Source organism: Vicugna pacos, unplaced genomic scaffold (assembly GCF_048564905.1).
Source record: "Vicugna pacos unplaced genomic scaffold, VicPac4 scaffold_104, whole genome shotgun sequence".
In the NCBI taxonomy this organism is placed as follows: Eukaryota; Metazoa; Chordata; class Mammalia; order Artiodactyla; family Camelidae; genus Vicugna; species Vicugna pacos.
In genome coordinates, this window is record NW_027328784.1 from 5,681,183 (window position 1) to 5,698,352 (window position 17,170).

At 43.3% G+C, this 17,170-nt stretch overlaps 1 protein-coding gene across 4 annotated transcripts in view; it reads left to right on the plus strand.

Annotated features, from left to right (window-relative positions):
* The window catches only part of LOC140694822 (trafficking protein particle complex subunit 9-like), a 49,136-nt gene extending 32,678 nt beyond the window's left edge, over nucleotides 1–16,458 (plus strand). For 2 of the 4 annotated variants that reach the window (XR_012070462.1, XR_012070463.1), the window contains one exon: nucleotides 15,939–16,065. Coding sequence is in view for 2 of the 4 variants with exons in the window: in XM_072957876.1 (XP_072813977.1) it covers nucleotides 2,728–2,775; nucleotides 15,939–16,187 (297 nt within the window). In the remaining 2 variants the exon portion in view is untranslated. Of the gene's footprint in view, nucleotides 1–2,704; nucleotides 2,776–15,938 lie in introns of all 4 variants that reach the window. The other 2 variants (XM_072957876.1, XM_072957875.1) reach the window with 2 other exon arrangements.
* Nucleotides 16,459–17,170: the final 712 nt, after the last annotated feature.

Here is a 17,170-nt window from a genome sequence, read left to right on the forward strand (position 1 = left end):
TCTGAGGAGGGAAAGCTGCAGAGGGATTTCTGGGGGAAAACTGATGAGTTCAGCTGTGGGTAAAGTGAAAGGTTGTTAGATGTGTGGTCTGGGATCTCAGGTGAGAGCCAGTAGTGAGTAGGGAGAGGGGAGAGAGACTTTCAAATAATTTTATCTTGTGAACATACATATAAGGATGAGTAATGACACACTTAACCCCTCTATATTCTGTATTTAAAACCCAGTAACATTTTGTTATATTGGTTGCAGGGGTTCTTAATTTTTTAATACAAATAAAATAAATAGAAACAAAATAGTGGAGTTAATGAATATCTTAGAGTTGATGTGTGTCCTTGTATGTATTTTGATTTCTCATCTTTATAAACATAATCTACAAAAAGTTAACTTGCTTAGAATAAGAGTTAAACACAGGGACATGACACACTCTGTTGGGGGTTGAAGGTGATATCTTTGGCAAATTATATAGCCTCTTTTTGCCTTTGTTGCATCTTCTGTGAATGCCCCCGTGCCCCTCATCACAGCTGATTTCCTAGACTAGAAGTTGGGAGGGAGGCTGCTGAAGGGAGTAAGAGGTGGCAACTGCTAGGAACAAAGAAGACAAAGACAAAAACAGATTAAAGCCGAGAAACTGAGTCCTAATACCCTCAAAGGAAAAATAATCCCACAGTGTTTTGAGCCACTTATCGTAAGGGAAACAAAATCACGTGGATCCAAATCTCTTGAGCATATGTATATTGTGGGTGGGAGGGTATCATCAGAAAAGGGTTGAGAAGAGGCTTTTTGGTTTCCCTTAACGTTTTCAGTAAGAATGGGGTGCAGAAGCAAAAACCACCCACTACACAGTAGAAGGTGTTGTTTTGTGCGAAACTGACCAAAGTTTGGAAACCAGTCATCAGTGGTGCTGGGAAATGAAGAGGCTTCTGGATTGGGTGGGGCACTTGCTGTGACTTCCAGGTGACCTGCTGGCTGGGGTCTGTGAGGCGGGCAGTAGGTTTGCAGTGTGACCTGGGCATAATCCCTGGCTCTGAGGCTGCTGGTCTGACTAGCAGACCTGGGCAGATGCAGTCCTATTGGGGCATCTCGCGATGTGGCCTGGGACACCTGCCATGCTGAGGGCGAGAGGAGGGATCCCCTAAGGGGGTGTCCCTGTGAAGAGTAGAAACGTCCTCCTGCAGGTGAGGAAGAGCCTCTGAGCAGCGGGCCGGATGCACAGGCAAGAGCAGCCTGAGCACGGAGATTTCGGGGACCTGGAAGTCATAAAGTGGCCCGAACAGCCTTGTTCCTGAGAAACTGGAGGGAAAAGATGCTGCAAATGCAGGCTAATTTCAGACCCTGTGGTGGGTCATGAGTGATAGGAAAGAACTGGTCAGGCAGGCACGAAAGAACCCTGTGGTTGTCCCAGTTGGGGCGTCACACCAGAGGGAGGAGCAGAGTTATAGACTTTGTCACTTTTTATCTGTGTGACTTTGAACAATAACACCCCACCTCTCTCTATATATATCTTCATCTGTAAAGTGACCGAGTGACAACTCGTGTCATCAGAAGGCTTAGTTTAGCTCTGATCCTCATTGTCCAGTCCTGTCAGTGCTGCCCTGCAAGGTTCTGCAGTGGGTGCTCTTACCCTGAGATGGGAGGGCGTAGAAGGGCATTGTAGCACCCGAGGGCAAGAAGGGGTTGCTTTAAAAGCAGACATGTAGCCTCCTGCAGCTGCAGACCTAGAGGCAGTTTGGTTTATGGTCGTGGAGAGGACTTTGGAGGTCTTAGCATCGTCTTAAGACTTGTTTTCCCTTGGGGACCTGATTTGCCTTTGCAGATTAATGTTGAAGATTTGGGCTTCTGGCAAAGCTGTTTTCAGAGATGGGTATATATGTAACATATAGTATAAAATGAAAGGTTTTATTTAATATTTAGGACTTTGTAGCTGTAGGGAACAGCTCTGTTGGCCTGGTTTCCACGGAGGACACTAGCAGTCGTCAGAGCGTGCGGGAGGGCAGGCAGCCTGCAGTGCTGCTGCAGGGGTTCTCCCCAGCAGAACGCTCTGCTGAGTTGACTCTTCTCTGAGTTTGGTTGCCAGAGGAGCAGACAGCAAAGTAATGAGTTCTGGTGGGATTGTATAATGACAGGAAGAAAGAGGGAGCCGTAGTTCTTAGGGACTACTACACTCTTTTGGTTCCTGATCCAGTGTGTCCCATTACACAATTGATGAGTTGTGTCTATTCTGGGACTTGATTGAAATAAACGTGCAGCCTGAATATTAAGAGTTATGTTTTATTTGTCAGAAGGACTCGAGCCAGGATGACCGCCTCTCAGAACACTCTGAGGGACTGCTCGCAAGAGTAGGGGAGAAGCTAGGATTATATAGGAGCTTTACAACAAAGACCAGGTAGTCAGAACAATAAAACATTGCTTGTTATCTAAAGAAAGCCAGGTATCTCAAGTTCATAAATTTAATGCTTTTCAATATATGGGAGGAAGCCAACATTTGGGCTGACTGAATATATACTTTAGACAAGCACCTAGCTATCTAGGGCCAGTAATCTGTCCTTTCTTATTCTGAGTCTGCTCAGAGGGCACCGTTGTGAATGGCTGCAGGCCTGTCTTCACTGGGGGGTGGCGGCAGCCGCTGATGACTTGTTTTCAGCATTCTTTGTTTAGTGACATGGTTGCAATATTTTCATTCAATTTGTAGTGTTTTCATTCACAGAAAATTATGGTATTACCCTGATTATGGATAATCTGGAAGCTTGGAATGGAACCGAGATGGAATTACTGCAGGTAACTTCTACTTTAATAAGCCATGTGTAAACATGAACACGGAGGAAGCATACAAAAGGATTCGGTGGTGAATGGGAAGGGTTTCTGCACGTTACAGGAGAAGGCAAGGCAGAATTCTTCTTCTTTGTGGGCAGGTATGTGAGTCCAACTTTCCTTTCTGAAGTGCTTTCTGAGAACTGTTTATGGTAATGAACCAACATTGACAAACGGTGACACACATTGCATTTAAGAGCTGGCTGGCTTCAACTTGGGTATTGGACAGGTGGAATTCATAGGCAGTGGTCAGGTGGATGGGACAGAGATGGAGCCCAGGCCTGGGCCCATATTCAGGTTGAAATCGCCATTTACTCACCATAGCGCCTTGGACTTGAATGTAACCTCTCTTAAACTGATGGTGAGTCTGTGAAATGGGCATGATAATATTCGTTACTTCCTGGGCTTGCTGTAAGTTCTGAAGATTATTATAGCACACATGAAGCACTTAACACACTGACACTTAGCAGTGTACACTTTGTTCGACCACCACGCTTGGTGTGTGTCAGAGCCTTAAAGGCAGCATGTGTCTGTTTAGGATGCACTGGTAGCCCCTTGGCTACTTTGTGAATTTGGTGATTTCCTTTAATACTTGTAACTCTGTGTGCCATGGGCAGTTATTTTTATGGACAGATGAGGAATCTCAGGGTAAAAAAGACTGTGTAATTTGCCCAAAGTCAGACCATAATTTTGTGTGCAGGGGCCTCGGTTCAGCATGGGCTCCTGGGCCTTCTGCTCTCTCCGTTCAGCACCAGAGCCAGATGTGGGCTCGGCTGTTTCCCAGCCCAGAATATCCGGCAGGCCACAAGACACACCTGGTCCTGTGCTGCTTGAGCAAAATCTCCGGAGGAGAGGCAGTTACAAAAGGGATAAACATAAAAACAGACGACAGCAAATTGTGATCAGCTCTGAGAAGGAAAGGAACACGTCTGGCCGTGCAGAGCTGGGAGCTTTCCCATCGGGGCTGCTCTGGGGGCGCTCATCTCAGCTAAACAAGCTGTGCTGCTGCACCAAGGCAGGAAGGCAGGGCGCGTGTGGCCAGGTAGACAGGGCCTCGTTGATCGTACAAATTCCCTATTAAGTGGCAGGTGTCACAGGCACTTAACTAATAAACAGATGTTGGCCAGAATCATCACGCATTTTGCTTGGTAGTTTTATTGGCGCCAACTTTGAGAGGAGGTCATTGAAGCTGGGGAGTTTGCTGCATGCCCGTGATTACCATGGAAATACCCCCACTGGTCTTTCAACCTAGACTGGTGTGGCTGTCATGTCCCAGCCCTGTGAATGGCATCGTGCAGCTTCTCCCAAGTGGCCCAAATGACTGACATTGATATGCTTAATTCGTAGGAAATGGTATGTGGCAATAAGAGAAAAAGGTAGTAAGAAATTGGAAAACTAGAAAATAACCAATTCTTCCCCTGCTGGGGGACCGTACCCTGTGTCTCTCACCCCACTCACTGCCTGTCACCTCCTCCCTGCCGACTCCGTGTTCAGAAGCCACTCTGAGCCTTTGAAGAACATTTTGCCTCATGACACTGTTGACTAGGACCTGCGACCTCTCTGTCCCTGGTTAACTCTCTCTTCAAAGCCATTTAAATTTCTTGCAGGCTCCTCCACTCAAATGTAAGAATAGCCCCTTTAAACTTCTTGATGCAGCTCCTTAATGAAGATCTTGGGAAGGAAACCTAGCCAAAACCTGGGAGGTATTCACAGAGTGAATGTAACCTGAGCATTTTTTGACGTTCAGAATCAGAGCGGTGGGAGACACAGGAAGGCCTTTTTAAGTTAGCAAGTGGAAAGAGAAAGGACTCAGGATGTTTGAGACTGAAACATCTCGGTCCCAGCCAGCAAGGCACCTGCGCTCAGGATGGTGTGTGGGGAGTGCAGAGTTCTCAAAAAGAAAGAAGTGGTGGGATGGCAGGGAGGACATTTAGGTACTTAACTGGGGAAGGAAAAAGTTGGCTGAACAATTCATGGTTGAACAAGAGGATTGTGACATGATGTGCTTGTATTTTGGAGAGAAGGGTTTTGTGGAGCCAGGCCTAAGGAGAAATCTCTCTGACTGGGGAGTCAGCACAACAAAAAAACACACAGAACCAGGCAGACCCCATGGCCCCTGATGGGGGAGAGGCTGCCCACCAATTGGAGACCTGGAGGCTGCTTCTGTCCCTTAGCTGGGGCCTCAGACCTCACTTCACATCCCAGTCCTGTTGATACAAGAAAAAATATGTGGGGCATGAGAAGGGCTGTGTCCCAGGCTTCTGTTGAGCCCCTGGGATGTGCCCCACCAGATTTTGTTCCTTGGCTTCATGCAGTAAAGAATTCAAGAACAAGCCAGTGTTGAGTAAAGGTAGATTTATTCAGAGAGATACATTGACAGGCATGAGAAACGTCACGAAGTATGGGGGTTTGATGCTCAGATTAAAAGTAGGCACACACTCCACAGAAATAGTGTGGGCCTTCTCCGAAGAGGTAGAGAGAGGGGTTCCTGGGATGTGGCTCTGTGTTGCTCCTTTTCTTGGGCTTCGTGGTTTCATATGCTAATAAGTAGAAGGACCAGCCTTAGGGCAAGGGGCTGGGATTCCAGGGAGTTGGCCATTTTCCACCCTTTGACCTTTTGTGGCTAGCCTTGTGACGGCCATGGTGCCTGGGGCCGTGTTATTCACCATGTTACTATTACAATGGGTGTATAATGAAGCTCAGGATCTACTAGAAGTTAAATCTCTTCATCCTGAGCCTCAAGACCTATTGGGGGTTGAATTCTCCACCATTTTGATGTTAATTGCTGTGGTCTTTCTTGAATGGCTTGCTCTGCCCCCTTCCATCCTGTCTCACTGTGATGACACAGAGAGAGCAAAGGCCGGGCCCTGCGTGTGTTCCTGCATTTAACAGCGGGAGATGTGGGGTGGGCTGAGGATGACTCTGAGTGGTGAGAAATATGTTTCAGATTTTCCCACATGAGACATGGGGACCTGCCAGCAGCCATTGCAGATTTATCTCACGGGCATTATCGCTTGTGTTGTTACGGAAACAACAGGCCAGCCAAGAAATAAGCAGCACTCAGAGGGTGGGAGTACTGAGATTTATTATGCCAGCGGGCTCAGAGGGGCTTCTGTTCCCAAGCCCTGAGCACATCCAAGACGTGCACATGAGGTTTTATAGGGTTAATTACAAGTATGGGGCTTTTAGCCAATAAGGCTCGAACAACAAAAAGCAAGGAATCAGTACACTGAAGCTTATCAATTTGGAACAGATCACGTTACTGACAATTGTTGACCTTGGATTTACGAGTTAGCTTGTTAGCCCAGTAAACTGACACTGAACTTCAGATTTACGAGTTAGCCCAGCAAAACTTAGATCAGTAAACCGACACTTATCACACTTAGATTTGTGACTTAGCTTGTTAGCCCAGCTGGGGTTTTTCTTCACAGTGTCACTCATCTTTTCTATTTTCCTTTTATTTTTAAAGTATTTAATCCAAATTTAATATCAGGATTTTTTTGGAAAGAAATTTCTCTTTTTCTTTTCTTTGGGGCTCTTTTGGGGGGTAGGTAATTAGGTATATTTATCTGTTAGTGGAGGCCCTGGGGCTTGAACCCAGGACCCTGTTCACACTAAGCACACGCTCTACCACCTGCCCCATCATCTTTTTCTTTTTGCTTTAGCTGCCAAGAATCTTACAGCTGAATTTCTAGTCGGCCTTTAACACTTGCCCTGACTTCATGGAATCCATTTTTATGAGTTTACCTCCCCCTGGTTTCATTTAAGTATTGAATCTCCATTTTCTCTTCACTCTCAGTTTTGCCTTTTTGTTGTTATGGTTGTTAAGCTGTGTTTAAAAAATTGTTTAATTTCTCTTTTAGCAGGAGGCTGAAGTAAATAAATATGTAAACAAACATCACACTTAAATGCTTTTATATATTCTAAGCTGTTTAGTAGTTAATTAAAAACCAAATTGAATATTAAAGGGATAACATTTTTAAATTATTTTTTAATTTTTTATAAAGACATAGCTGATTTAAAATATATGTTTCAGGTGTACAATAGATGCTCCATTTATAGTTACTGTAAAACATTGTCTGTATTCCCTGTGTTGTAAGATACATCCCTCTAGAGTGTTTACATTACATGTTGCAGTTTGTATAAGAAAGTTGGGTAACGCAGAGTCTGGAACGTGGCTGTGTATGACTCAGGTTCACGCTCACCCTGCCTGTCAGAGCTCAGGCCTTCACTCCTTTCTGCAGGGGAGCGAGTGGAGGCAGCTCTCATCAGCGCTGGCACCACACTCTGAGTGGCAGTGACAGCAGTGACTGTGTGTGGACGTGAAAATTGTTGTTCCAAGAGTTTTACATGCTTTTCTGCATTTAATAATTAAAGCCCTCCTGTGAGGAAGGGTTTTAAGTTTTTAATGAATAATACATTTTATTTTGATATTGATAGACTTCAAAACTCCGGAAAATTTACAGGAGTAGTACAATAAATGCTTAGATACAGTTCACCTTAAAGGGCACTATTTGCCCTTTTGTGACGGGCTTATTTTAGCATAAATTTTCAAAGTTCATTCATATTGTAGCCTGAATCAGTACATTATTCTTTTTGTTTGATAATATCCTTTTCCTTTTTTTTCATTTTTGGTCTATTTAAAAATATTTTCATTGAAGTCTAGTCAGTTTATAGTGTTGCATCAGTTTCTTGTGTACAGCACAAAACTTCAGTTAAATAGGAACATACCTGCATTCATTTTCATATTCTTTTTAAACATAAGTTACTATAAGTTATTAAATATATTCTCCTGTGCTATACAGTATATACTTGCTGTTTATTGTATACATACTCAGCATCTGCAAATCTTGAACTCCCAATTTATTCATTCCACACCCTCTCCCCTCTGGTAACCATAGTTTGGTTTCTATGTCTCTGTGTCTGTTTCTGTTCTGTAGATAAGTTTATCTTTTTGTTCCTTTGTTTTTGTTTTTTTGTTTTAGATTCCACATGTGAGCGATCTCATATGGTATTTTTCTTTCTCTTTCTGGCTTATTTCACTTAGAATGTCATTCTCCTGGTCCATTCATATTGCTGCAAATGGCATTATTTTATTATTATTTTATTGCTGAATAGTAGTCTATTGGACATATATACTACAACCTCTTTATCCAGTCGTCTGTCAGTGGACATTTAGGTTGTTTCCATGTCTTGATATTGTAAATAATGCTGCTGTGAACATTGGGGTGAAACTGTCTTTTTGAATTACGTTTCCTTTCGGATATATGCCCTGGAGTGGGATTGCTGTGTCATCTGGGCCCCCAAGGTTTTGTCTTTTGAGGAACCTCTATACAGTTTTCCACAATGGCTCCACCAAACTGCATTCCCACCACAGTGTAGGAGTGTTCCCAATTCTCCACAGCCTCTCCAGCATTTAGTGTCTATGAACTTCTGAATGATGGCTATTCTGACTGGTGAAAGGTGATACTTGTTTGCAGTTTTGATTTGCATTTCTCTGATAATGATATTGAGCATTTTTTCATGTGCCTATTGGCCATTTGTATGTCTTCATTGGAGAAATGTTTCTTTAGGTCTTCTGCCCATTTTTGGATTGAATTGTTTGTTTTTCTTTTTTATCAAGTGTAAAAGCTGTTTACATATTCTGGGAATTAAGCCCTTGTCACTTTCATTTAATGCAACTATTTTCTCCCACTCCATAGGTTGTCTTTTTGCTTTAATTTTTGTTTTCTTTTCTGTGCAAAAGCTTGTAAGTTTAATTAGAACCCACTTGTATATTTTTGCTTGTATTTCTATTGCTATAGTAGACTGCTCTTGGAAAATATTGTTGAGATATATGTCAGATGTTTTGCCTATGTCTTCTTCTAAGAGGTTTATAGTGTCTTGTCTACAATTTTTAGTCTTTAAGCCATTTTGAATTCATTTTTTTGTATGTTGTGAGGGGGTAGTCTAACTTCATTGATTTACATGCAGCTGTGCAGTTTTCCCTGCACCATTTGCTGAAGAGGCTGTCTTTGCTCAATTGTATGTTCTCACCTCCTTTGTCAAAGATTCAATTACCAAAAGTTTGTGGGACTATTCTTGGTAATTTTGTTTATTCATTCATTGATGGATGGATATTTTTAGTGACTTTTAGCTACTCTGAATGATACTGCTATGAATATTGATGTGCAAGTTTTTGTGAGAATACATTTCCATTCTGTTGGCTGTACAGTTGGCCCACCATATCTGTAGTTTCCACTTCATGGATCCAGATGGCTGATTGCAAAGGGACTTGATCATCCTTGGATTATGGTATCCAGGGTGGGGGTTCCTGAAACCAACCCCCCGAGGACACTGAAGGATGACTCTACATGTAGGAGTGGAATTGCTCAGCCACATAACTCTAACCTTTTGAGGAAACATCGGGCTCTTCCAAAGAAGCTGCACCATTGCCCCTTTCCAACGGCTGCATATTGAGGGTATCCATTTCTCTGCCTCCTGATTGACACTTGTTATTGTCCATGTTTTGATTATAACCATCCTAGTGAGTTTAAAATGAGATCTCATTTTGATTTTGATTTCGCTAGTGATGCTGACCATCTTTTCAGATGCTTATTGGCCAATTGTGTATCTATTTAAATCCTTGGCAAATTAAAAAATTGGGTCGATTTTCTTTGTATTGTTCAGTTGTAAGCATTTGTTTTATATCCTGGATACTAGTCTCTTATTAGATATATGCTTTGCAAGATTTTTCTCCTATTCTGCAGATTGTCATTTCACTTTAATTTTTTTAAACATTAAAACAATTTCTTTATAGGGGAGGTAATTAGATTTATTCATTTTGTTTTTCTTCCTTAGCACGCACTCTATCATTTGAGCTACCCCTTTCCCCTTTCATTTCACACTCTTGATGTTGTCCTTTGTAACAAATGATTTTAATTTGATGAAGTCCATTTTATCTATTTTGTTTTATCACTTGTGCTCTTGGTATTGTATCTAGGAAGCCATAGCCTATCCTATGACCACAAAGATTCATACTATGTCTTCTTTTAGAAAGTTCATATATTTAGTTTTTACGTTTCTGTCTGTGATCCATTTTGAATTAATATTTGTTATATAAAATACGGGGTCCAGATTCCAGATTCATTCTTTTGCCTTCAGATACCCAGGTGTCTCTGCTCCATTTGTTGGATAGACTATACTTTCAATGGAGTGTTGTTGGCACATTTCTGGAAAACTGACTGTAAATGTAAGTTTCCCCCCAGGATTTTTTATTGTGTCTCATAGATTTCTGCATCCAAACTTATGACAGAAGCATAATGACTTGAGTGCTCTAGATTTGCTGTAACCTTTGAGTGAGTCCTCCAAATTTGCTCTTCTTTTTCAAGATTGTTTTGGCTGACCTGGGTCCCTTGCTTTCAATATGAATTTTGGGATCAGTTTTTCAATTTTTGCAAAGAAGTCAGCTGGAATTTTGATAGGGATTCCATTAAATATGTAGATTACTTTGGGAAGTCTTAACATTTTTAACAATATTTTCTACCATTGCATGATCATGGGATGCCTTCCATATATGAAGATATTTTAAAATTTTTTTGGTGATACTTCAAAATATTCAATGTACAAATCTTGTAAACTTTTGTTAAATGTATCTCTCATTTTATTTTTTATGCAGTTGTAAATGGAACGGCTTAGCTTCATAAGGGTGGGACTATATATATCAATTTATTTATTTCTAGGATTCCTACATAGCAAATACACTAGGTTTATATTTGCTACATTGATCTATCCACAATTCTTCCCACCCCCGTGTCATAAGAAACCAAGACCCAGCTTAAGCCATCTGAACACCAATGTGGAAGTGAGAAATGAGACCTTTGGGTGGGGTTTGTGTAGATGATACTGAGATCTTATTCAGGATGGCTTCATCTTAATTTCTTTTAAACAATCCTTTCAGAGTACATAGTCAGATACATTAGGAAAATGCTGTTTTGATGTGCGGAGGAGCTAAGACTATAATTTTCAAGTAATTTCTAGTGAGAGTGTTGTACTTGAAACATAATTTGCATCAATCTTTGAAGATTTATGTTTCAGGAGCTTTGAGTAAATAATACCTGTCTTTATTCAATAACTACAACTAAATGCTCAAGCAACATGTAAGAGTTTGAGCAAACTGCTCCCGCCCCGTAGTGCTGGTTGGTTGCAGCTGTAACTGGAGTCAGCGCTTACCTCGCCCAGTACACTTGTGCTGATCTGCTCAAAACAGTTCGTCCAACAGTTTGTCGGTAGTCTTTTAGACAAAGCCATAAAGCATTGATTTAAGGTTGCTGGAATGTAATCTATTCTTATTAATATTAAGTAAGCACATATTGAGTACTTACTGTATGTTGGGAATTGTCCCTCAGCCTCACATGAATATTACTTCTAATAAAACCTCTCATATTTCCCTGTTATTTGCACTTTACAGATAAGGAGACTGAAGATTAGGTCTTCTCTCTTTTGGGGGGAGCTCATTATCAATGATGGGAAGTTGTAAGGAAAAAGATATTGATTCATCCAGAGAAAATATTTTTCTGAGATTCAGTATTGAAGAAGGTAACCACTGAAGAGGGTGATCATTGTTTGAGTGAGACGAGCCCCGGGTTGTACGGAGTCAGCATCCCTGTCCTGGACGCTGCACGTGTAGAGCTGCGTGGTGGGTGAGGCGGCGCGGCCGCGCAGGGAAAGCGGATGCCGGGCCGTTGGGCTGTGCTCAGGCCCGGTGGGGCTTTCTCCTAAGAGCAGTGGACCGTCATTGACAGATTTTAAGTAGGCTAGTGCGATGCTCTCGTAGATCACTTTTGTCTTGTAGAATGCTTAGAAACATTTAGAAGGCTCGGCAGGAGGTGATGTGATGAGTCAGAGTAGGGTGGCTGCGAGGTGTAGCAGTGTTCAATTTTCAAGTGATTTTCAGTCCCAGGTTTGTGGCTCAGTAGCCGTGTCACTTTGGATGACACACCCAAGGAAGTGAAACAATTTATCTAATCAATAGAAGCAGTGATGTACCGAACTCCCAGGACTGCTGTGTAGATCCAGTGAGATAACGTGTGCACAGTGTGCAGCATGGTCCCCAGCACAGAGTCAGTGCTGAGGGAGTGCCAGTGAGTACCTGGTAGGACAGGTGTGGGTGGTGGATCTCGTTGACTGAGGAAATTTGCCCCTGAAGGAGGGGTCTTGTCACATCTGTGAGTGATTGGCCTGAGCTGGGAGAGGCAGGGAGACCTTGCCCCCGACCAAGGGCCCTGGGCAGGATGGCTATGGGAGGAACACCGTGAAGTTAGCTCTTTGCAGGTGGAGTTGGAGGTGCCCTTGAGACATCTAAGTGCAGTGTCACAATCACAGAAGTGGTCTGGTCCCGGGCTGTGCATTTTCCTGCTGAGATATTGATCTCTGAACGCGAAGACATACTTTACAGGACAAGTGAATAGTAGTATCATCTCTCATCAAAGCTCACATCTCTTTATTCATCACTCACTTTGCTAATTGGGTACTTACAGAACACACTTCACTGTCCTCCCCTGGGCTCAGGCTCCACAGAAAAGAGCTGGTGAGTCTCCCTCTTTTCCAGAAGAAGACATACTTAGCTGGTAGACTTCTATACCTCGCCAGACTTAGAATTTTAGGTTGTTGATTTAATTCTATTTTCTGTTGGTCATCTCCTGACAGGAGAGACGTTTTACCTCATGGTCAGGTTTCAATTAGCTGTTACTGAGAATTGCTGGTCTGATCCATAGTGTATTTATTCTATTAACTTTGTAGAGTACTTATCATTTTTCTGTCTTTGCTCTTTAATTTTGTTTGCCCCTTCAATTTTCTATCTTATTTGGGACCTTATTTTATTTTTTAATTAAAAAATGTCTATTAGCAGTTAACAAAACAAAAGCAAAGAAAAAATGCACATGATAGCTAAATTTAGAAAATATCTTGTGTGTTTTCTGTCTCAGCAATGGAGGGTTCTAGAAACTCGTGAAAAGCTTCATTACATAAGTTCCTTTAAATTCTGATTAAGAAATAAAACCTTCCTTCCTCATCTTTCAAGCTGCACAGCTAATTGTCAAGAAAGTGAGGGGAAATTCTCAGAAGCCAAGACAAACCAGAAAGCAGGGATTCTGGGAGATACGTGAGCCTTAGAAGCCCTGGGGTGCCGGTTGGCTCCTGAACTGAGTTTCAGTTGCCCTGGCAGGAGGGCAGGAGGTGAGCCTGTGGCCTCTCACACTGGGAGTTGGATGGCTGTTCTTATATAAGGCCAAACACATCCTGAGAATCCTGCTTTATAAAAGGTTGAATTAGAAAGAAAAGAATAAAAGCATTCCTCAAGGCAAGGAAGTAAGGAAAGTAAAATTTTTTGGAAGCGGGAAAAATAACATATCCAAAGTAAGGATTTAGTTTAAAGCTGTTCTGGCATGAGAGTGACCACAAACCCATGGCAGAAAATCACAGCTCCTCCCGGAAAGAGAAGGTGTGTTTTGAATGAATCAGTGGACAGCCATTCTGAAAAAGGCCTCCAGAGTCTTCTGGATCAAGATACTGGACTCAAACACCTCCCTTCCATGGTCTCATTTAAATAACCAGAAAGGTTTTAAAGGAAAGAAGCCATAATCATAGTTCTATTTATTGACATTACTTTATGCTAGGAATTCAAAGGTGACTATGGAGTTGTCTCCTCTTTTATGGACCTTACTTTCTATTTGACATAGTTGGGGAACTTGGTGGAGGGTGGTGTTAGTATGTTGCAATTAACCAGGAGAGGAGTTTAAGAAAGCAGTGAAGGGTTGGTGACATTTTTCGCTGAGGACAGTCCTGTTCTGTTGGCTTGTAATTACAGGCTCGTTGAGTTGTCACTGGAGGGAATTAATCTTAAGGAATTTGGACTTAGCTCAGGCCTCTTCAGAATGGACAAGTGAACCTGGAGAAAGACAGTCAAATCTGTGCAGACATTGAAGTTCACTTCAACATGTGGTATCCATGAGCCAAAGATAGGACTAGTAGGCAGCACTTCTTGAGGACAGAGGAGTGGTTTTTAAGGTTCTTCAAGAATGAATCCCAAGGTACCGGGATGGCCAGTTGTCAAACTGTGACTTTGCTCTTTGGACGGTGTATCCACCAAGGGTATTGGCCGTTTATAAGTTTCCATTTCTCCTTAATACATGTCAGGTTATGAGGACGTGGGCATAAACGTTTCACACCTTGTCAAGGTGACTTTGGGTACCTGCCTAGAATCATGGGCACAGTTGCGGCTGCGTCATACATCTTGCCGCACATCCCGCTCCCCGGCTCCGTGATCACGGCAGAGTGGTTCCTTATTGAGCTGTCCATCTCCTCTGTGACATTGTAACCAAACAAAAGATTGGAGAGTATTAGCTTGGCTTTTTTCTTTTCTAACATTCCCTTCAAATTATGATGACTGATAGTGGACCCAGTTACATTTGCAGATGATTTACAAGTAGGGCTGTCAGTACAAACCTTGTAATCCCCGCTGTGTGATCTAGAGAAGAAAGTTACACTCTTTCCAAATTGTTTTGATGCACTTATGTGGGAAAATGATGTATGTTTGAATATGTATTTCCTCTCTTACTCATCATGGCTAGAGATGAATATTTGTAGACATGGAATGAGTACTCTGTATTTGAACTGTATGGTCCCCTAAATTCTCCCCAGCTTTTTAAAGTCATCACTGGAGTGCTACCTCCAGAGTGCCGCAAAGCATCCAACACTGCCTGCTCTTCGGACACTGTAAGTTTCCAAGTTGGAGAAGGCTGCTGGCTGGTGAGGCAATCTCTCGCACATCTCTGGTTGGGTGATGTGAGCTGAGAACACAAGAATTGGCAGACAGTAACTAACCACGATCACGTCCATTTCTGGAACACTCATGGAGGATTTTACACCTATGCTAGTGGAATACGTTATTTCATTTAGTTTTCCCAAAAATCATAATTAGATTTTATCACCTGTATTAAAAAGGAAACTGTCAAAGCGAGTGACGTGCAGACTTTGGACTGGAACACGGGTCTTTCTGATCCCTGTCTCTGTTCCCTCCCCGGCCTATCCTTGCAAATGACCAGGAGACTCTTCCTCTGTCTTGAGTTTCCCTCTGATGTTACCGCTCTCTTTGTTTCTAAGAGAGGAAAACAAGTCTAAACTTACTTTCCAGTTGGAAATGGAATGGAGAGTTAACATTGGAAGCCGGGAGAATCTGTCCTGTGATGAAGTGGTCTCCGAGCCACTTCCACTGGGATGTCACATCACTGTCTGGGCCCCTTGCTCAGCCTGTGCACAGGTGACAGCGCAGTTGTGCCGAGCAGTCCTCCCGGACAGGGCAGTGGGTTGGAAATGAGTTTGGGGATTTGGTTTCATTACACAAGTTCCTGAGGGCCTTGACCTGGCACTTCGAGTGGGAGCATTCCCTGTCCCACAGACTGTGCTCTGGGCCCGTGCAGACCTGACGTGGCCTCAGCCTGAGTCTCAGGGCCCGTGGTGATGAGGAGCATTTTAGCCCAGGGTCTGCCGGAGGCTCTGAGACTACTGGGCTGTGGGACTTTGTCCAGGATGATAATAATTCCTCCCCGAGTTTCAGATTTCCTTGCCTGTGAGCCGGGGTAGTAGTTGTTTCTGAGATGATTGTAATGATTCAGTAATGGGCGCAGCGTGTGCTGACAAGTAGCTGGGTGCTTTAGGAGCAGAAGTCGCAATCACTCTGTCAGCCTCTCCCTGTGCGCTCTGTGCTTTGAGAAGTTGTGTGTTTGGTGAAAGTCCCGCCCAGACCCTAGGGTCTAGATGAACTGTTGTTCCTTTACTTTCCCTTCCTTTTCCTCTTTCCCTTCTCTGTGTCCCATGTTTAGGTAGCAGATTCCTCTATTTCAGGGAATACGGGCTTTTCTAGTAAAGGGACAGGTGGAATGCGGAGAGGTGGGGCCCAGAGGGGGTCTGGAGTGTCTGCACAGTGCTGCTTCCCTGCGTTTCTGCATCTGGTCCCATCAGTGCACTAAGTCAGCCTTCCTCTTCCTTCCTGTGTCATCGGGTCTCTGTTTTAAGGGAAAACCATTTTTATGGGTCTTTTTTCACTTACGTGTTTCATTCAGATGCTTGTTGCTTTTCTCCCTGTGCTTCAGCGTTCCGAGGAGAAAATTCAGCCGTGCAGCATCCTCTCCGAGCTCTACGAGTTGATCGGCTTCCACTGCAAGTACACCTTCTTCAAGCGGGTGGCCCCCGTGCGGCACGCGGCCCCCGGCATCCCGGAGCCTGGCGGGAAGGCCTGCTCCCGACTCCTCCTGCAGACGCTTCCTGGCTACAGTCTGTCACTGGACTTGCAGGACTTCAGCAAATGTGTTGGAACTAAAACATTGCTTCAGCCCCATTAACCATGCCTGGTTTGGGCCCTGCTGTCCTGCCTCATCAGGGTGAATCTTGATTCATTTAGAACAGGGCTCAGCCGACTTTTCCTTTCAAGGGCTTGGGGGTAAATATTTCAGGGTCTGAAAACCTCCTGATCTCTGGTGCAGCTGCTCAGCTCTACTGTTTAGATGCCAGAACAGCCAGATAGTCCACACACCCATAGAGCTTTATTAACAGCAGTGGCTGGGGCTGGATTGGGTGTATGAACTGCAGTTTGCCCCCACAGCCTCCTCAATATTGACACCTGCACCAGAGTGTACATTTGTGACAATGGGTGAACCTACACTGACATGTCATCATCACCCATAGCCCATAGTTGACACTAGGATTTACACATTGTGTTGTGCACTCTGTGGGTTTGGACAGATGTACAATGACATGTATCCACCATCACAGCATCATACAGAGTCGTGTGTCTTAGTGACCTTAAAATGCTCCGTGCTGCACCTCATTCATTGCTCTTTCCCCTCTAGCCTCTGGCAGCCACTGATCTTTCAGTCTCTGTGTTTTTCCCTTTCCCAGAACACCATACAGTTGGAATCAGACAGTTGCTGAAACTTCCCAGATTGGCTTCTTTCACTTGGTAATATGCATTTAAGGTTCCTCCATGTCTTTTCATTCCTTGATAACTCATTTCATTTTAGCACCAAATAATAGTCCATTTTCTGGCGGGACCACAGTTTATTTATCCATTCACCTACTGAAGAAGAGCTTAGTTGCTTCTGAATCCTGTTGAGTATGAATAAAGCTGCTATTAACATCTGTATGCAGATTTGTGTGTGAACATAAGTTTCCATTTCATCGAGTAAACACCAAGGAGCACAGTTGCCGGATCATATGTTAGAATTACGTCTAGCTCTGTAAAAAATTGCCAGACCGTCTTCCAAAGTACCTGGGCCATTTTTCATTCCCACCAACAATGCATTATAATTTCTGGTGCTCCACATCC